Source organism: Poeciliopsis prolifica, unplaced genomic scaffold (assembly GCF_027474105.1).
Source record: "Poeciliopsis prolifica strain line A6 unplaced genomic scaffold, Auburn_PproV2 SCAFFOLD028, whole genome shotgun sequence".
Lineage (NCBI taxonomy): Eukaryota > Metazoa > Chordata > Actinopteri > Cyprinodontiformes > Poeciliidae > Poeciliopsis > Poeciliopsis prolifica.
Genome location: NW_026562403.1, coordinates 6,718,029 through 6,739,808, shown reverse-complemented (window position 1 = coordinate 6,739,808; position 21,780 = coordinate 6,718,029). Strand labels below are relative to the sequence as shown.

At 37.0% G+C, this 21,780-nt stretch overlaps 1 protein-coding gene across 3 annotated transcripts in view; it reads right to left on the bottom strand.

The window, feature by feature from the left end:
• LOC129372028 (netrin receptor UNC5C-like) overlaps positions 1 to 21,780 on the bottom strand; it is a 190,815-nt gene that overhangs the window by 12,938 nt on the left and 156,097 nt on the right. For 2 of the 3 annotated variants that reach the window (XM_055049000.1, XM_055048998.1), the window contains exons 8-13: positions 17,650 to 17,706; positions 9,237 to 9,428; positions 5,095 to 5,312; positions 4,390 to 4,525; positions 3,847 to 3,934; positions 528 to 696 (exon numbers count right to left, since the gene is read on the bottom strand). In XM_055049000.1, coding sequence (XP_054904975.1) covers positions 528 to 696; positions 3,847 to 3,934; positions 4,390 to 4,525; positions 5,095 to 5,312; positions 9,237 to 9,428; positions 17,650 to 17,706 — 860 coding nt within the window. The remainder of the gene's footprint in view (positions 1 to 527; positions 697 to 3,846; positions 3,935 to 4,389; positions 4,526 to 5,094; positions 5,313 to 9,236; positions 9,429 to 17,649; positions 17,707 to 21,780) is intronic. The other variant, XM_055048999.1, reaches the window with a different exon arrangement.

Below are 21,780 nucleotides of genomic sequence, written 5' to 3'. Positions count from 1 at the left end.
GAGGTAGAGGCTTCATGCTGAGAGACATGTGAAGGGGGAAGAAGAAGGGAACAGGAAAAAGAAGGAATAGACACATAAGAAGTGAGATGAGAGAAGAGGAGGATAGCAGGAGCATAACAAATTGCCTCTGATAGGAGTCTTCAACCCCCTGCTTGTCTACTAGCCTGTAGGCACTTTTTGTTTACCACATTTCCTCTTCCTTTCTTCGTTTTCTTCTCCCTTCTTCACAAGATACACACCATATCTGTGTAATTCAGCTTATTCTTCTTAGTGTGCATGTCTGTGTGTATAAGCTGTGTGTATTTATGACCACATATTAATAATTTGTCAGAGGACTGGTTCAGCTGTGTAATTATTTATAATACATCAACAGACTCTCTGTTTTGTGCAGTATTTCATTGCATTTGCGCATCCACATAGTAATATCTACATTAAATTGAATTAAATAAACCATCTGCACACAAGATGAAACCTCTGTGATAAAAGCTCTGTAACAGAATTTCAGTATACAAAGGGCACACACACACCTCCCATTCTCCCATGGGCAGCTGGTTCTTGAGCTGTATGAGCCAGTCTTCGTGGACATTGTCTGCGCAGTGGTGGATGGTGAGGATCACTGGTCTAGTCAGCAGGACTCCTGGGGGTCCACAACTCACCACTGGGCTGAGAACTGTCTGGATGTCTTCAACCAGGGGTCTGGGAGTGACAGATAACACTTAGGTGAAATGACTGAGGGGAGAAGACATCCAACAGCCTGTATGTGGCTACAGGAAAGTTGGAATGAAAAACATGTGTCACGGTTGTTCATATGTCTATGATGTGATTCCACACAATTCAAAAAGTGATCTATGAAAATAAAGGTGAAGCTTAAAAACAACTTTTCTTTCCTGGCAAAATCGAATCAATTTAAATGATCTCATATCAATCACGTTTCACAACCGATGAATGAGTACGTCTGAAGAAGGATGAAGACCACTTTAACCTGCAACTACCCTGTAAAACTTTTATATGTTCAGTTAAAGTATAATTATTAAAATATCTCTAAAAACTTCAAATTGATGCTTTAATTCAAAATGTGAAATTATACTATATGAATTCACTGGACACAGAGCTAATGTATTTTGGTATTTATTTCTGTTCATTTAAATAATTATGGCTTAATACAATTGAAAAACTAAATTAATTTTCTCTGAACTTTTGAATATAACAAATGTTACATGATAAAAAAATGTTTTTATAGAGACTTATTGGCCTGCTGAAAAATCTGTCCATATACATATACTTATACTTATGCACTCAGTAATTGGTCAGGGATCTTACTGTGAGAATCTGTAGAGGTATATATTATATTATGTTATATAGGAATTTATCTGTACGTTACAACATAAACATCACAGAATAATTTATCATTTACCCAATAGTCAAATATTTCATAATTTATTAGCATACAAGTCTAATAACAACCATTTAAAGAAAAAAAAAGTGTTTTGTTTCTTTTTCACCAACATAAATAAATGAGATTGGAAAAAAGTGAATTGAACAGGATTAGTAAGCATCATTCCAATAGAAAATATAACAAAATAAGTGCGATGCATGAATCAAGAAACATAAATCAGAACATCAGAGATTCATTGGGAGAAAGAGCAGCACCGTCGGCCCCAGTTGGAGTTTGTTGTTTCCAGTTAAGACAGAAAGAAAATGATTGTCGTCTCTTCCTGCCTTTTATGGCACAACTGGGCATTGAAACCTCAAGCACTTAGTGACTAATGGTTTTTATGTTACAGTACAGAGGCAGGTGTCTACTATTGTCAACTTTTGCTACAAATGTCAGACTAAGCATATTGGATTCCATTAGTTTTTATTATTTAAAAGCCTTCTGTAATCGATACACTTTAACTAAAACATAATTCTTGTAAATAACAAATTAGGGTAATTATTAACCCACAAGCTTTGGAATATACCACATTTATAGGTCAGATACCAAATTTGTATTTATTTGTTTTTATGGGGAGTTACTTCTTATCAGTAATATTGATTCAGCCAATTGATCCACAAAACGTTCAAGTGAGGAGGGAAAATGAAAGCTGGAAACCTTCTTGCCTTTTGATTGCAGCTACAGACTTTGATTCTACCTCCTAGATATTTACACTTTTACTTATAAATAAGTTCAAAATTACCCATTCCTTTTGTATAATGAGATCAAAATATATTTTGATTCAACTAAGAAGTTTGGTTTTTACAAGTAACATGATCATCTCTTAAAATATAATAAAACTATTTAAAAGAAGTGTTAATTTATTAAAGGTATGTGTATTTATTGTATATTTTACTGTTAAAATATTTATACTTTTCTCAATAATCGATGTAAACTCCTTAGTTGGCATTACAGCAGATAAGACTTTTCGAATAATTTCTAACCAGGGAGAAGTTTTTTTCCAAGTTTTGGGTTAGGGGTTAAGTTTTTTCCCAATGGTATTTTGACTATTTTTCTTTGATAATGAGATTATTAGGTTGGAAGGCCTTTTTCCCATCACTCTGATTTTTAGCCCCATTCTGGAGATTCTCTACCAGAACCAAGTTGGGACTGGCTGGACCACTCCAAGATATTGTTTGTATAATTTTGCATTATGTTCTTAACATTACTATCAGTGAAAACAAATGTCTGGGTGTGTGTTTTCATGAGCGGCAGAGCTAATCCCTTATGTTATAATAAAGTAAAGCACACAATTCTTGCTTTCCAATTTATTGCTGCAGAACATCAATGAAGCTGGCCTTCTGAGTTTGCTTGCCAGTAATTGAGTGAGATGAAGACAGAGGACACAGGAGACGTTTGACTCTTAGAAACACTACAGCAAGTAACAAAGGTTGTAATTATCATCGATCGACATTGATTAAGAATTGCACTGGAACGGAGTAGACGACTCGGAGTATGTGCCTTACAGTTTTACAGCATCTTTAAAAGGTTCACTCGCGAAAACAATTATTGACAGCACGTCTCAATTTTTATCAACTGAAGCCGGTGTTTTTAGTTTGGTTTAGGAAACCAACGTGTGCAGTCAGTTTTACAAAAATGAGAGTAAAATTATTAAAATTTTCTCTCTTGTCTCTTGTGCACTACAAAAGGTTCAAACTCCAACATGTACATAATTTAGAAGTGAAGGATTATAGTACAATTAATAGGATTATAGTAATACCCAAACTAGCCTCTAATCTTATTTAATGTGCAAAAACAGATATTGCAGTGTTTACTTTTAAAAGCCACATGTTTGTTTTTGGGCCCAAGACACCACATGAAACAAATGCAAATCAGTTGCACTGTAGTCAGTCTAAGTTTCACATATGTGTAAATACTAAAAGGTGAAGTGCTTCAAATTTAACCATAGAATTGGCTTTAAATTTAAGAAAATGCTAATAAGGATCATTTCAATGAATTATGATACAGATTATTATACTAGCTAGTTCATCGTTAGTGTGTCAGATCTTAATTTCACATCTGGAATTAGCAGTTGTTTGAAGGTGTCAGATGAAGTCTGCTGAATACATTACAGCAGGGCGTACTGTATGTAAACATACTACAAATAAATTACATACACATATACTGCCATTACAAGTAACATCATAACTTAACATATGGCATGTTTTTTGCCTCCTTAATTCATGCTACATCAGAGAAAACTTCAATACAAGCAACACGCACACATAGTATGTATGAAAGGGAGAAATAGTAGAAGGTACTCTCTAAGAATAAAATCCAGGGAAGATATAAATATCTAACAAAGGAGGTGCAAAATTTGACACAAGAAAGAAGGTTTGTTGTTCAAACTTAAAGAGCAAAGCTAAAGTTACCTTAAGCTGTCCTTTCTGTGCACAGTCACATGCATCTCGTACACTCTGCCTGATGGGACGGCGCCTGCTGGCACCAACAAGCTTACACCTGTATAAGGGTGGATAAGTAGGGCAAAAATAAGTTTCCTTACAGTTATTAATTTGCAGCTATTAGCTATTAGTTCCCATTTTGTCACTCTGATACATTTTGTTAATCATTTTCAAGTACCATTAAGTTCTCCTTCTTAATTATATATAAAATGCGCAGATTGCTATTTTCTGAAGTAGGTGTTCTAATTATTAGTGATTTAATTCAAATCCTTATTTTTAAATGTATTTTTTAAAATAAATACATAAAGAATAAACTTACTTTTCCATAATAATGATGTAATGACACACATCTTAATTTCTTGTTGAAAAATATTTACTTTGTTACTTAATTGACTATATTATCATTTAAAAGGCCTAAATGAAATACTGAATCTTTAAATCTTAGTAGATGATATGAAATTTTAAAGGACAGAATATAAAATCAATGCTTAGTTGTGGTTGAACAATGTTAACCTGAGTTGGGTATGATGAGGTGTCCTCCCTGACTATTGAAGGATCCGTGAGCAGTGCAGGAGGGATCTCTTGTCCGGGCTAAACTATGGCTGCGAATGTTTAGGCTGTCACTGTTATCCAACAGAGACTGAGTCACCTAGGAATAAAACAGAATCAGAATCAGAATGCCTTCACTGCCATTATAGAGAAGCACAACAAAGTTTCATTTCAGCACAGCTTGTCCAGGGACAAAGAATTAAAACAAATGCTGAGGAAGAAAGAGGCCCAAGACGCGTTATAACCTGACAACAAATAACTCTGGTCTGTGACTCATATACTCACTTGCAGATACAGATAAGTTCAAAAACTATTAAAGTAAGAATCAAATGGATATAAGATTGAATGAGATCATCACCACTCTTCACTCTTGTACTGCCTCAGGTCAGGTCCAGTGATGAATCTGAGTGGTTCCATCTCTGTTTGGGACAACTGGCTCTATTGTGCTTGCAATGTAGTTTTTAGAGCAGAGGGAAGAAACTAGGGCACTGAGATGTATGGATACTAACAGTGTTTGCTTTGTCTTTGACCTGAAATACCTACATTTTCAAATCCTCTTTTATTATGTGCTGTTATAGCAAAGAGATTAACATAAAACATTGGGGTGAGAGAAGATCAAAGTGAGATGGAAGATCCTGCCTCTGTTAGTGTCTGCACTTGGAATATTACCTTAGGAGACAATTTTGAAGTGAAGTCCCCACCGAGGTCATCTGGTGGTGTGACCAGACCTGATGAGTTGTAGACTTTGATCTTCAGGTTAGGAAGAGGATCCAGGAGGGGGGAGTTGGTCATCGGGATTTTATCAGACACGTCGTGAAGCGCATAAACTGGGCCACGATACATTGCAGCTGCATTTGTCAGATCTGGAGGGGCAGTCAGTAGGTCAGCTGAAAGGACACACCAGAAAGGTTGGATGAAAATATTTTACTTTATTAACACTTTAAAAGAAAGAAGAACCAACATGGCACCAGAGTCAGATATTATCTGAAGGTGAAGTAAAATATCCATTTCAGTCCATTTTGTTACAAAACCAGTGAGGAGGAGAAAGGGAAGTAAGCAAAAGGGTAAAGGGGAGGCATGGCTGTTGATAAGTTGTTTTATGTTGGTACTATAGTGGGTCAAAACGCACAACGATTTGGATTGGACTGCTTGTCATACAATGTGCTTTGAGAGAACATTTGTTGTAGTTTGGGGATATATAAGTAAAACTCAAATGAACTGAGTTTAACTAGCTTTGAGGGAAGAACCCTAACTAACAGAGCCACGTTCTACATGTGTCTCAGGTTATTGAAGAGCCTTATCTGTGCTTGTCACAGAAAAAGTGTATGGAAACTAGAAAGTATAGAGGCTCAGAAGTCAGCATTTTTGTTGTTCTGTAGATCGAGCTATTCAAGTATAAATTATGTAACTTGCATTGAGCACATTAATATATTACAACAGTATCTGTGAACTGTTGAAAGATGAGACCTTCTTTTAATAATGACCTGACGTAAAGCCTTACATCTCCAAGGCCCTGGGCAAAGGTCTTAGACTGAGTGTCACTCTGGATGTCTGTCAAAGAGGGCTGCTATCCAGAAACAAAGGAAGAGACAACTTTCCCAAGGTTAACCTTTCATCAAAGGATATGCAAGACTTCTTTTTCTTTACTTCACTCGCCAAGTTGCACAGAAAAGTTTATAATTTAGAGCAGCTTGTAATTTGTTCGCTCAATTACCTCGCAGATGATACAGAGCAGCCTCATCTAATAATTCGCAGACTGTCTATGAAGGCAGGAGACCTATCCATAATTAAAATCCTCACAACTTACTAAATTTTGCTTTGATCACAGAAGGCCAGTTACCTACTGAGAACAAACCCAGCTTTGTTCACACCAGGTACATTTTTTTGGTGCATAGCACCTGAAATCCTGCTGTTCCCTCCAAGAGACCCTCAATTTCTCTTTTAAAGTCACTCATCATGACCTCCCTTCTTCAGTCACACACACACATGCACCTCCATGCTGTTTACCCTTAAAGCCAATGGGTATTCCTGCCAAATAATCCCTGCTGAAATTTAATTAACAAGTAGAGGAAAACCACAGAGAGAAAGAGAGAGAGAAACATTCAAGGAGATAATGCTTCATTATTAGCAATCAGAAGTCGTCCCTTGGTGCAGAGTGACAAGCATCTCAATGTTTCACAGATGAAATGTCGCCCTATCTCTACGTAAGACATTCAGCACTGAATGCTTACATTTATTTATAGTTTGCTGTTTGTTTTTGCTCCTGCTCTGACCTCACTTTCTCGTTTTCATTGTAAACTGTGAGTGAAAGTCCAATCATCGAGGCACAAGTTGCTTTACAAACACAAACATTGGATCATTTACAACTAGTGCTGAGGATTTGCTTTGAATAAAAAGTGTCTTTAAAAGCCAACAAAAAAGTCTTAGTGATTGAAAACGGGAGACTAGAGCTGCCACAACTGATGTAAAATTTGATTTTAATTCCTTACAGTTAATGCAGTCCTAAACCTTTGTTTCTTAAATAATTACACTCATGCATATTACTGCAAAATTATTGTTTTTAACACAGGAGTGTCAGCTAACTGAAAACTGTTGACATACTTTAGATTATAGTCAGTATAGAGTAAAAGCTCCTTTTGCATGAATTATTGCACCAATTCAATATTGCTTAGAGGAGACCACCCAGTCTCTCTGCTGAGGTGTTAAAGAAGTCCAGGCTATTTTAGTAGCAGTCACCTGCATTGTTGGATCTGACATCTACCATCTTATTCTTGACAGTATCCCATCTATTCTCTATGTGATTTAGGTCAGGTGAGTTTTTAGGCCAATCAAATATAGCAATATAATGGTAATAAAAACAATTATTGGTACTTTAGGCAGTATGGACATCAGAGGGGAGGGCAATGTGGTCTAGAATTTCATAGAGGACAGTCGTTATAACTTTAGACTTGATACATCACAGTGGAACAAAAGCAGCAAATGACTGTAGCGCTTTCCACTTCAGTGAACCTCGATCAACCCACCACCTCCCCACTCTTCCACCAGACTCAGGACCTTCATTTCCAGATTAAATGCAAAATTTACTTTTATCTGAAAATAGGACTTTGGCCTACTCAGTGCAGTGGCTTTTCCTTTTGGCTCAGTTAAGATGCTTCTAAAGTTGTCTCTGGGAGTGGCTTAAGGCAAAGAATGTAAAAGGTCTGGCTCATGCCCTGGATAAGTCTGCTTATGATCCTAACTCGCAGACCACAGTTCACGTGCCAGCAACACTGTCAGACAGTGTTGTCAGCAACACAGGAGCTCCACAAGGGACCGTCCTCTCTCCCTTCCTCTTCCATATTCTATTCTATTCTGGCTCGTGAAGCACTGACTGAGCTCCCACACATTGTAAGTCAAACTTAGATCAAGTTATCTTCTTACTTTCTAACATTTAAATGCCGTTGTTAAGCATCAGGACTTTTTATGATAGCAGGTCATTTTATTTTATTTTTTTTGTACTATTCAGTAAATGGTAATGTAGAATTTAAATTACTTGTGAACTATGGTACCCCATGAAATAACTTGATTAATTCAATTCAAGCTGGGGTCTATTTGAAGAAAATTATTTATTTTAGATTTGTGGGGGAGTAAAAGTGCCTTCTACCAGTTATTTGCATGGATGCACTTTTGACTATGCTAAGTCAATATTGTTTTTACATTTCAATTTGTGCATAATTTTCTTTTGCTGAAAAACAACCAAAAATCAAATACAATAAGTTTAAGGACCTACATTGACTGATATCTGCTATTCCCAAATTTCATCTGTTAATATTTGAAAATGCATGCAAAGAGGATGAAATGATAGCATGCACACCAGAGTCCAAAATATACTCAGTTTAAACAGAAAGACATTCATCATTGTGATTGTGATGACAAAAAAGTAGAGACATAACATATAAAGCCTAAGACCTGGGACCAGAATGAAAAGACGAATGCGGATGGAAAGGAAATTTGATTGCACTAAAAGTACAGATGGGAAGGAATGAGGGGGAAAAAAAACAGAGTGAGGAATAACAGAGAGAGGAACAGAGGACCTCCTTTGATGGATTAGAGCGGTCTCTGGAAGAGATAGATTAATCCAAACCATCAGAGACTGACAGCATTATGGGGAAAAAAGAAAATAAATGACACTGGCATAAAGGCCTTAAAGACGATGTGACAGGTACAATTATTTGCATGAAAACAACATCACATCTGCCATTAGCCAAACCATCATTTAGCAGTGTATAGACCACAAAATATTGTTATGCTTAACAGTTGTTTAAATCTAACTTCAAGTACACAAGAAGACAGCTCATCAGATCATTATGAAAATCAAAAATTAAGCAAACATGCAAAGCAGGTAAGTGAGGAAATTTTGGCAGCAAAATGTTGAATCTGTCTGAAGTTTCTAGTTTCTCACATCGTGTGGGATTTAGGCAAACTCTGCATTATATTTAAATTTAGAAGCATGTACTTCTGCTCAAATGTCGAAAGGATCCACGACCGCATTTTTATTTAGGTAAGGTCTAGACTTTAACAAGGACAGTTTCCACATAATGATTCTTTTTTTTCTGCCAAAGATTAGCTGCTTTTCTTTGGGCAGTTATTCTGTCTTTAACTCAGTTCTTGAGCAAAGCTTCCAACTGTCAGACAATAGTTGACAGTTGTGTAACATTTGACTTAGAAGACACTGGCATATAGATCAGTTCATGGTACTCTCCATGACCTCATTTTGAACAGGTTTTCACAGCATATTCCTAGGTGAAACTCTAATATGACGCATATATTACCTGATCTGGCTGTCTTTATGTTAACAGACTGGAAGCCTCCATTCAGTGCTGAAGTGTCAATGATGTCCGAGTCAAAGTCACGGTGCGTCTTGCGGTAGACAAAGAGGGCCACGATAGCAGAGATGAACAGGCACATAATCACGGCGATGACAATACCCACATACAGAGCCACATCGTCTGTACTCGGGGCAGCTAGAGGAAACAAAAAGAGACACACAACATATTAGATTACCTTACTGTGAACTGGAGGCAAAACATTCTGAAGAGGAATGCAATGAGTGAAATAAAAGGATCCAGGGATATACAGCAATGCTGTAGAAGAGTAAAGTAAAACTAGGCCTACTTTTGAAGGCTTTCAGGCATTCTTAATGTTTACATCCCCTTCACGCTATCATTGAAACACAAAGGACAACCTCTATAGGTTCCATTTTAAATGAAATGTTCAAGTCGCCCTCCAGCTGGTTTTATATGGTAATTTGTCTAGACAGAGATACAGAGAGATACAGAAACCTTTCATTAAAAAAAAAGAGTGGCTTGGAATCTTAAAACTTAATAGGGTTGTTAATTATTTTACAAGAGTCCCAACATCCTTTTTCAATTTGGCTGGCACTTTAATGGTGTTTCACTGAAAAAGTAATTCGTGAGCCATGTTTTAGAACAGAGGAAGGGACAGAAATTTTAAATTTTGAATAATGTGAAATGGAAAACACATAACCCAACGCTTAAAGGAAGAATGAATGAGGAAAGGAGAGGATTAAAGGGGTCCGGTTAGGAAAGCAAAGGATAAAGATGTGAAAATAATTGGAGAAAGTATGCTGCACTCGGAAAAGTCTTAAAATAAAGCACAAGAGCAGATGAGGAGTGAACATACAAAAATAGAAGCTGGCAGACAGGTTGGTGAATAAGATAAGAAATGAGTGGATGAAATGCAGAGCAGCGATTAAAAAAAAAAAAAACTGGAGCTCAATAAATCCTGAGTGGAAGAGAGAGACAAAAATAAATCCTACATACTTAACATTAACATTATTGGAGTCTTACACTTTAAAGGAAAAGGTTCATAATCATGTCCTCTACAGCTCGTGGGAGGGGATTTGTGTGCAGCTATTAAGACGACAAAAAAGTATAGGAAACTCCTTTTAATCCGCCCTTAAAGTTGAGTAGCAGATAAAAGGCTTTTAGCAACAAACAGCCCAAGTTATTTGCTGAAGGATTTGTTGTTGTCACACCAAAGCAAGTTCACAAAGCATGAACTTGATTATGCATGAGTGAACCCTTTGATGAGGCACACAAGTATGTTACACACAAAAACTTAAGAGTGTTGGTTAGTCATTTACCACTTGAGGGAGCTGTGAACCACTATGACTGCCTCTGGGGACCATGCGGGTCATGAATAGCCTCCATTTACACTGCTTCTCAGGGATGGACAAAATCAAACCTGTGATGGTGATATTCTAATGTATGAGTGCTTTTTGGATATTTATTGATTAATGCCTTTGAATGAGAAGCATGTATAAAAACTCGATGTTGAAAATTAAGTTCTACTATCCACAGTACCGCATTACACTTGCAGAAATTCTGGTAATTATCCTCACTGGTCATCTGACATGAAGCAGGTGACCACTGGACACGTCGCATTTCTTCACAGGGTCACACAGACACACTGGGCAAAAACTCATGCAAGCACTCCATCCCACCAATGGGAATGTTAGAATAAATAATTAACATGATATGCATGTTTTTGTACAGTGAGTGAAATCCAGGGAACCTGAAGAGATCGCACACATGGATTGGGAGACCAAACCCATCAAGGAAAAAACGCCACAATTGTCAGACTACTTCAGGGCAGCTGTGGCTTGTGAAAAGTGTGTGAGTGTGCCTTTTTAGAAGTCAATTTGACATAAATATTATAAATAAAATAAAATTGTATTATATAATTAAACTGAATTAAATTTAATAAGATAACATGCGTTAAGAATTACAAAAAACATAATCTAATATTTGACTGTCTAAATTAATTGCATGACATACAGTTTTTAAATATCTAACTTAATTAGAAATCTCCATTTCCAATCACCAATTATCTTCTAGTTGTGTGAGGTCTTGGATTCCTCAACTGCAGCTGCATAAAGCTTCCTATTTTCAAAGTCCCTTGATTTGGCATTAGGGAATAAAACTGTATAATCCTCTTAGCCTCCGGTTTTTGATCTTAATTATAATAATCACCATCTCCTTATTGAATCTTTGTCATAATCTAAAGGTTATACACCTTTATATCTTAAAGGTGTATAACTTTATAGCACAAATAATATGCGGCAGCTACAGCAAATACATATTTTCCCCTCTCAAGTAAACTCTCCATTGAAAGATTTGGCAAACTTTTGTCTGTTTCCATATTTTTGGTTTGGAGATGAATACAAAAAGACATCCCATATGAGCTACTACCTGCATGACTAAACTACCTACAACAGCAAGAAATGAATTTATTTATTGTTCATTTTTGTTTAACATTGGCTCCCTTCTTTTGTTCTTTTTTGTAAATCTTTGGTGTATTTCTTCTGTTGCTTTGACCTTACAGGTAAACAATACAACATAAACTAACTATGGCATCTACAAATGGTACACAGCAAAAACCAATATTGCATGGGTCATTTTCTCATATTGATCTCATTACTTCTTAGTAATATCTTACTGAGCAGCTCACATACTATGTAAAAAAGCTACAATGTTTCTGTGAATCATAATGAAACAACTCAGTGAATGTCTAATTTAGCAGGGATAATACAAAACAATAAAATGTTATTTAATTTAATTTAATGTATCTATTATTTGAAAACCTTGGCATTTTTTGACAAGTATTTTTAAATAACTAAGACTGAACATCATTGGTTATTTTGTCAAGAGTGCTGCCCCGACTTGGTCATTTTTTAGCTAAATTACTACTTTATTATTAATTGTCTTAGACAACTGTTCTAATTATTAATAGCCAAAACCTGACTCGGCTAAAGCACAACACTGTCATTGTGTGGCCTACTGACCCAAAGTGAGAGACTGTTCAAAGAACTTTAGAGGTAATTAGCTCATTAGGGTGTGAAACCGTGAGTTTTCTTAATGTCCTTTTTCACTTTATTCTAATTTTCTGAGACACTGAAGTTTGGGTTTTTAGTCTCTATAAGCCATAATTATCAAACTAGCAAGTAACAAAGGCCTGCAGTATATCACTCTATATGTGATTACCATAGGAGATGACTGGTAAAAAATATTGCCTTTTTAAACAATTATTGATATTTTTAGATGTACTAGTATATAACAAGACTTTGTGTTTTAAAAATATGATCCACTTTAGAATGTTTTGCCAACATTTGCAAAAAGTTATAAATCAATGGGACAGAACCTTAAGGGTTTAGAATTAAACAGTGTTGACAAAGACTTTTACTAATAACAGTTTCACTCAATACTTCTCAGTGAGGAGGCTAAACATTGTCTTTGTGTGTTATTAGAGCTCAATGGATTCTTGTTTTTTTCTGTTTCAACAGTGCTGGCTTTGCATGTGCAGTCAGCACAGATAAATAAGTTACTGTCACAATGATTTGTGATGGAATAAAATGTCCGGCTGTTAACAATTTACCTTATCTTGCAAAAATATTCTGAAATCAGAAATAGCATAGCTGTTTCTGTGTGTATGTGAGTAACTGCTGTGTATATTTAAATATTCACAGACCAGAGCGTGCAAGAATTTGCTAAAAGGATATGCTCTCTTTCACATGCACTTGATGACACACACGGGCTATCAAAGCAGAAGTCCCCAGCTCACCCTCTCAGTTAGTAGCAATCACTATCTATCGATTGTCTGAGCTTTTTGTCATTCTCTGAGTCTGTTCAATCTACCACAGAGAGGATTTAAACAAGGGGGGGCAAGGATAACTCAGATTAGCTCGTTTCTATCTTCTGTGTGATTCACATCCAAAGCAGAACTGTGGACAATCACTATGTGACTCTCATTCAACTGCCTTTTTAATCTTCCTTGGCGTAAACATGCAAGCACCACCCATACGGGCAAATCTACCTATGAAATGACTAATAAGGTTTACTTCAAAACAGAGTATGCATGAACACAGACATTTGGAAATGCATCTTTGTTTACCTTACAGTGAATTTGGGAGGAATTTGTCAATACCAAGAAAATAAGTGTAATTTGTCAATCAAGTGCAACTTGAGTTCATATTTACAGTGCATCTGGGAAGTATTCACAGTGCTTCAGTATTCCACATTTTGCTTTGTTACAACCGTATTCCAAATTGGATTAAATTAATTCTTTTCCTCAAAATTCCACACACAAATACGTCATGAGGACCAGGTGTAAAAACACTACCACCACCATGCTTTACTGTGGGGATGGTATTGGCCATCAAACATGACACCAGGCATTCACATTGATGAGTTCAATCTTTGCCTCATCAGAGAATTTTGTTTCTCATGGTCTGAAAGTTTTCAGCTGCTGCCCACAAACATGAGTTCTAACATATGAGAGATTTCCCTCTGCTCAATGAATCAAGTTCATCCTCATCAGTTTTTTGCCCTAACCTTCTTTATCTAAGAAAATGTTCAACTACCAAAAGAAAATGTTTTTGAAAACATTAAATACCCAGTCGAATACCAATGCACATATGCATATATACAAGGTGGTCAGTTTTAGCAGCTTAAGTGCAAATAGTCTATAAGACGTCCTGTGAAAGCACTGACTTCACCTCTGAAAGTGTATGTAAGGATGGTGCTGTCACAGGACCCTGCTGTGTTCAATGAGACTTCAGTGTGGGAATCAATATTTCGGAATGATCCACAGACCTTCATGTGGTCAAGGTGGCTGTCAAACTGTGGAAGCACCAAAGTACTGTGGAGGGGGAAATACTTCTACAGTCCATGTAGCCTATTTGTGAAGCATTAAAGATATAATGAAAGAATTAAGAATGCATCATAAACAAGAAACCATCAAAATGTAACATTTTGCTGGAGGTTAATATCAACCTGCCCTTGACTTTTATAAATTTGTGATATACAGTCATTCGGTCACTTTCAGTGACTTTGAAGATGAAAGGGTTGTTGGTGCCAAACAGGCTGATAGTTTGCTTTCTACAGAAACTGCTGATCTGATGAAATTTTCATGAACAAGCATGTCTCTAGTTCATAGCAAAACATCCAAAATAAATAAAATATTCAATAAGCTACAGTTTTGTGGATGTTGTTTTGGTGTTGACAGAAAAGAGATAGTGATTAAAATCTATATCAGAAGTAGGAAAAAATAAGAGTGAAAGTCAATTTAAGTGGGTAGGGGGTAGTCAGGTTTATTACACTGAGCTTGCAGCTCCATAACCTAGAGCCAGATGTTGCATGCAAGTAGTCCTTGGTGATGTTGCACTTGCAGATATTGCAGCAGCTTTGGCTATATACAAGGTGTGTAGAAATTTGAAAGTACAGTACATCAAACCTTTAAGCAGAACAGCTAAAGCAGCAGACAACTTTAGCTGGTATGAAATAAACTAAGCCTCCTTACAGCTAAGAAAAATAAAAAAAAGGCTACAATTCGCACAAGACCATCAAAAATGGACAAGAACAGAATGAAAAACATTGATCCAGATTTCAAATTGAATAGTCAGATGGTAAGGAGGAAATTTAGTATAAACATGACACTGTCAGTTCACCTTCTCTTACACCAGTTGTTCAGACTATAGGAGGTTCTGCAGGATATTTTCTTAGCACAGTTTGTACTTCTGTAAGAACAGAGCCTTGTTTAAATCCTGCACTCTACCTTAATATTGCTGCTAAACTAGTCTATCCCTTTATGACCCCAGCACATTCTTTTTCTGATGGCTACCTGTATCAGGAAAACGAACGTCATAAGCTCAAATCATATAAACTGGATTCTTGAACAGCGAACCTTCAGAGGAACCAAATCTCTTGTTAATTGGATGTTTTGGGACATAGTGTAACGAACAAACATTTGCACAATGGATGTTTCCTCTGGTAACTATGAGATGCTATGACACTCATATGAACCGAAAGTATTTAGAAATATTTCTGAATCTGCATTACAAACAGCATTCTTAATGGAAAAAGTGGTCCAGCATAGTACATAGTAGACCCACGGGGCCTTACAAAGTGCCCAGTGGGTCTACGGTATGGTTTACTTGGTTACTTGAGTTTGAGAACAAGTTTTGTAAAGGAATAATGGTCCAATCCAAACAATGAATAGAAAAAAAAGCTTGCAGTGACTTTTTGAGTTCAGTAAGACTTTACAAGTGGGATCAATATTTGTGATTGATCCACAGACCTTCTTCTGGCCAGGGTGGATGTCAAACTATGGAAGCATCATAATAAAGTTATAAAAAAAAAAACTAAAAAAAACCTTATGGCCACATGCAGCCCTCCTCCGGAGAAGGAAAGATATAATCAATCACTTAAGACTTACTTTTGGAAGCTTTCAACTTGCATTCTCAGCTTTGAGTGGATCATACTAGAAATATATTTGAGACCCTAGAAGTGACTATGCCAAATGTATTGCAGCTGTTTTAAAGAACGGAAGAGAACTATGGAGGAGTGTTTGCACTAAGATAAATGTCTAACTAATAAAACCGAAAAGGGAAATATAAACACAATTACAACACATCATTCTGATGAGAGATGCTTTATACATCAGAATGACACACTATCAAATGAGCTGACTTGTTTCTGCATTATTTGTATTCTGTATCTGTCAGCCGAGCACTGTTAATTTTGCAAAACCTTCTATTATAGTGAAACTATCTACAGACAGTTCTTGGAATAACACATTGAAGACACTCAAGGCTTTGAAGATAAAAAAAAGGTCTTCTCCAATGAGAGCAGTCAGAATGAAAGGCAGAGGTCTTTTCCCTCTTGCACCTCTCACTCTCTGTCTTGTTCTCAGTTTGAGGTAATTTTCTCTCATTGTGTCAGAAGGAAAAGACAGGTGATGGAAGGCAGGGAGGACCACTAGAAAAAATACAAAGGACACTGCGAACAGTGGTACCAGGGACAGTTATAGTTAATATATTTTTTAAATCTTATCAAAATTTCCCACTTAAAAAAGACAATTTCAAAACTCACAATTTAGACACCATCAGAATCTCTCCAAGAGTGTGTTCACATCTGACACATTTGATCTGCTTTAAATGAACCAGAGATTGTTTCCCCTGTTGACCTGGGCCGAGGTGTGAATACATTCATCAGCTTGCAGTGCATATTTAGTAACGCCATTCCAAAATTAGGAATATTACATTGATTCAAACCAGTACTGCAATTATAATACCGCAAATGTGCACAAGAGAAATGCAACAAGAACTTCGGAAATTTTTTATCTGGGTCTATGATCTTTTTCATCCTCCTTCTTTCTGTACAACGGGAGCAATGATAATTACCAGCATGACTTTGTTTACAAATTATAGCCTGCTTGCCCCCCCAAAAAACTGCACCAAACAACAACAAAAACAAAAAGGGCTTTTCTGATGTGACTACACCTTAACACAGCGGTCCTCAATCACTGGGCCGTGGTCCAAGGACCAATTGGTACAAGGCCGCACAAGAAATAATTAAATATTTCCATTTAATGTCTGAAGTCTGAAGGATCTTTTATTTTGAAAATCCTTTAACCGGATTATCTCGGTTACTTGTGCACCATCATTGAGCCCACAAGCAGTAAAATGAGCAAGAAACAGATGTGCTTGGAAAGTTCATTTGCTAAAGGTAAAAGGCCCTGAGAAGAGATAGGAGAATGGATTTCTCCCGGACTGGTAGGTGATTCCCACATTCCAAGCCCGCTCCTCATGAAATTTGTGAAACCAAGTAGTATCCAGTGCTCAAGCAACACACCTCAGGTGTCATTGTCTTCCATCACTCCCAGATGGGATCGTCTCGTTGCAGACAAATAAGTTCAGGGATCCCATTAATTTGTTGTTATCGAGAGTTAAAATTTTCATGAAAGTAAAATGCTTGTTTCTGTGGCGCATCTTAAGGTACTGTATCTGGACAAATCAAGAGGATATGTGCACACCTGCAGCCATTCCAGTGTATATTCTGGACCCAGTTTACCTTAATGCAAAGCTCTTAAATACAACACATCAAAGTTTTGGCTATGCTGAAACAAAATTGGAAAATCTGTTTAACAAAAAAAAATTACAGCTGGAACAAACTTGCATATAGAAATTCAAGCAAACTGGTACTGGATTCATAGCTGAGACAGAAGAAAAGAGCAAAATTGATTAGTGGAATAGAAATTTTTAAAATGTAAGTGCAACAATAAAATAAAAACAAAAAGTAACTGCTCACAGAATGAAATGGCTACTTGAAAAAAACTCAAACAGAAGAAAGATAGATTATTGTAAAACATAAAACATCAACTTACATGGAATTCCCAAAGCACTCTGTTCTTTGGGCTCAGTGGACTTCTGAAACAATGAACCTTGGGACAGGAAAAGAAACGAATGGTGGAATGAGAAAAATGAATAAAAAGGAGAAGTAAAGTAAAGTAAATGAAATCAAATGGAATAAACATGAAAGAACAGACATGTAAATGGCAGTACCTCCTGCCATGTCAGTTTAGTTGTGCTAAAATTGATATCCAAAAAGTTTGCAAAAAGCTTCTTAGATCACAAAATGAAAAAAAAAAAAAAGATTCAGAAACCATACATGTGAAGCATGGGTCATCTGGTGTGGTCCACTTGGTTGAAGGAAACAGGAGGTCTGTGACATAGATGAACTTTTGATGCACTGATGTATTACTGCAGAGTTGGTATATAATTGATATAAAGCTCCATAAAAACATGATGCACTTAAAAGCTTCTTTGCAGAATACCTGACTAAAGAAAACAATACTCAGGTGAAGTGGGAAGCTTTAGCCATAATCTTAGATATCTGCTTTAAGCATGTGATTTTGGTGTGATTACAATGCATTTAAAGATAATTTATATGACAGAAATAGGCCATACTTTGTTAATTTATGACAAAAATTTAAAATAACTGTAAAGAAGAAAAAACAATATATATCAAAGAGGCTTAATCTTTAAACTGCGCCATACATTTGTGTTTTACTATTCTTCAACGCCCCTATATAGAAACAAATGCAATAAATAGGTTTCAAAAGTCAAATATAATTGGCAAATAGAGTCCAAATGTAAACCGTTTTGTGATGGCCTGAGAGGTTTCTTAGAAAAAAAAATGTGAACAAACAGCATGATATGAATAAACAGCACACAGGTCCAGATTATAGTTGTAAAACAGGTTAAAACAGGGTTGGTATGGTATATAATTGACACGAAGCCGTTTAGTGTTGGTCAATTTGGTTTCAGTTATGATAGTATTCCCATGGTGGCTTTTATTAAATTTACTTTCTGGAGCTTCTAAATTTTATTTGTAATCACCCAGCTGCGATTGATTTTTACTGCCCTCGATGTATCCTTGGCCTGAGTATCTTTTCTTACTTATAAAGCAGATCCTCCTGTTAACCAGAATTATTGAAATCTTTTCTGACAGCTAAAAGCTTTACTTGAAACCTGCACCTTCCTCTTGCCTGGGTCACTTTATGACAGTGGCTTCAACTTCCAAAGGGTTAAACATCCCACAAAGCACTGAATAACCCTAAAATGAAAATGGAAAATAAATCAATTTCCTCAAACCTAACCAGACATGGACATCCGCCTATGATGACAGGCCTTTACAAGCACAGCGTCCACCTAGAGAAGCAGCCATGAGGCCCACAGCAACTCTGGAGGAACTGCAGAGTTTCACAGCTCAATTTGAAAAAAAATCTGGAAGTCATCAGCGACTGTAATACTGTTATACAGTTTCTCATGTGTCATACAGGGAACAAAGACGTGAGCTTCTAGGTCAACATTCAAAACTATGTGTCACTGCAGCTTAACAACACATATTCTGCTACAAACATTATGAAACATGGCAGTGGTAGCATGATGCTGCTGAAACAGTGAAGTGGATAAGAGTTGACGATGAGATGAATGGAGCTAATTTAGGTAAATTATGAAAGGAATCCAGTAGCAGCCGACAAAAGAATTGAGATTTAGGGAGCAGAAACACAAAACTTCACCTGAAGCCTAAACTGTGATAGAATGGCTAAACACCGTGCAACAAAGTGCTGACTTAGGAATTTTTATTTCCCAAGTCCTTTTCTGAATAAGGAAAAGGAATTCATATATTCTGCTCCCTCCTTTCACTATGCACAACTGTGAGCTGGTTTAATTTGAGAATGCAACATGAGGAAATAAATGTGCAAGTTTTGCACGGAACCATATAAGCTAAGAGACACATCAAGCAAAAATATTCCTTATCAGACTTTTTACATAAGAAAACACAACTAACCCTCTATGGCATGAATTTTCATTTTTATTTTATGAATTTTTATTTAATGAGGAAAAAAAATATTTCACCCTAGTTTTGGGAACTTGAGGGGGTCTTTATAATACATCAATCAGAAAATTGATATATTATAATTATAATCTGTTCCCTGTATGGCACCAGATTTTGGTTTGTTGTCTCAGGGCAACAAGATGCTATGAGGGTACTAAAACGCCAAGCTTTTCTTTATACTGTAGTATTTATTTAAAAAGTGGAATGATGAACAAACAAGCAATAAATACATTAGAAGAAGTTTTATTTCAACAACGACAATTTCAACAAGTTTCCTTTCAACAAACAGCCACAAATGGTTTATCAATTAGTGCATTAGAGATTAGCTGCAGTGTGTGTTTATGTTTCTAAATACATGTTCCTGTGGGGTACTGAATGGCTCTGTGTTTCTCTTTTTACAAATTACAGTTTGTATTATTCTGTATGGAACCTCATGAAGCAGTTGCTGGTGGATGTGAACAAAGGACGTCACATTTTTGGCACTTGGCTTTAGGTGTACCTTTGCATCTTGGTACCTTGCATCTCCCTTTCTTTTCATCCATGACCATCCAGTGGGCTGTTTCATCCAGACGCACATCAGGGACCGGGACAGGTGCAGTGGTTCCTCTTCTCCTCTTCTCTTCGTACTCCCCAGCAATTGTGGAACTGGGACGACCTCTCTTACGCTCCAGATTCTTGCCACTTTTGCACAAGCTTTCTGCAATATATGACTTGAATGTATAAAGCCTCATCTGTTCCTCTTTTCTCATCCCAATGCTGCTGCAGTCTCTCTTGTAGAGCAGCCAGGCAGTCACGATGGTCATGTCAATAAAGTGGAACATCAGCGATGGTACCACTTTTTCGACCTGATTTTGTTGCGGTACAGTGCAATGAGGGAGTCCAGCTGATCCACTCCACCCATATTCTTATTGTACTCTCTCACCACAGCAGGACAGGGACCTTTAATGATTTTATTTTGCTTGCCATCCCACCTATCAACGTCAGTGACTGGGTGTGCTCCAATGTAATCATACCATTTCACAGCATGCAAGGTGGTTTCTCCAACCATGGCCATCTTCTGTTCAAAAGATCCACGCCCAGTTCTCTTCAACTCAACATCACACATCAAGATGACACCTGGTAGTCTGTTGCTACGAACAGTATCAGTACAGTGAATTCCCTGCTGAGCAAGTGTGAGAATGAGAAGGACACTCGTGAACCAGTTGTCAAAGAACATCTTGTAGTTCTGCTGTCTGGGTATTGGCTGGGCCAGGCGGAGGACAACATTGCCACTTGCTCCTACATCTGGCAGCTCAGGTGGTTGCACAACTCTCCCTGTGTAAATCTCAAAATTGTGCGGGACACCATCAGAGCCAGCCAAGATGAATATCGTGTAGCCCTATTCCTTTGGCTTAGCTGGCAGATATTGCTTGAGTGTATTTCTTCCCTTGAAAGGGACCATCTGCTCGTCGACAGCCAACTTCTCACTCATTGGTATTGTCTGCAGCTTTGAAGTAAGATGAGTGACCAGTGGTCGGATTTTGTGGAGTGGATCAATATTTTCTCGTTGTCTCACTTCATTGTTGTTGAAGTGCAGGGATTTTTTAATGAACTCCCATCTGTTTAGTGCCATGGTGTCAGCTACCTGGGACACTCGGGTGGCATTGTTCCAAAACATGTGGGTGGCTGGTAATCCAAACAATGACATGTATACTGCTGTACCCATAAATTGTTCCAGTTCTTTTTTAGCGAGGTTGAGGGGCTTGTTGGTGTCACACTGAATGACATATAAATTTGACTGCTCTACAACTACTTCCAGAATGTCTTCAGAAAAAAAACACCTTGAAGTATTTGTAGGGGGAATTGATATGATCTGATTTTGGAAGACTGGCCTGCCATTCTGGGTAATCAGTGATATTGGCACTGTGGGGTGTTCTCCAACGGGGTAAGCGTGGAACAGCTTCCTGTGATACTTCATCATCTTTATTTTCCTCTTCATCCACAGACTCATTGTCATCAGGCAGCTCATCTGTTTTCAAAAGAAACCAGTAAACATAAAATTATTATAGGTCATATATATATACCTCTCTTTACTCACTGATGTACAAATGCACATACATGCTCATTACATACA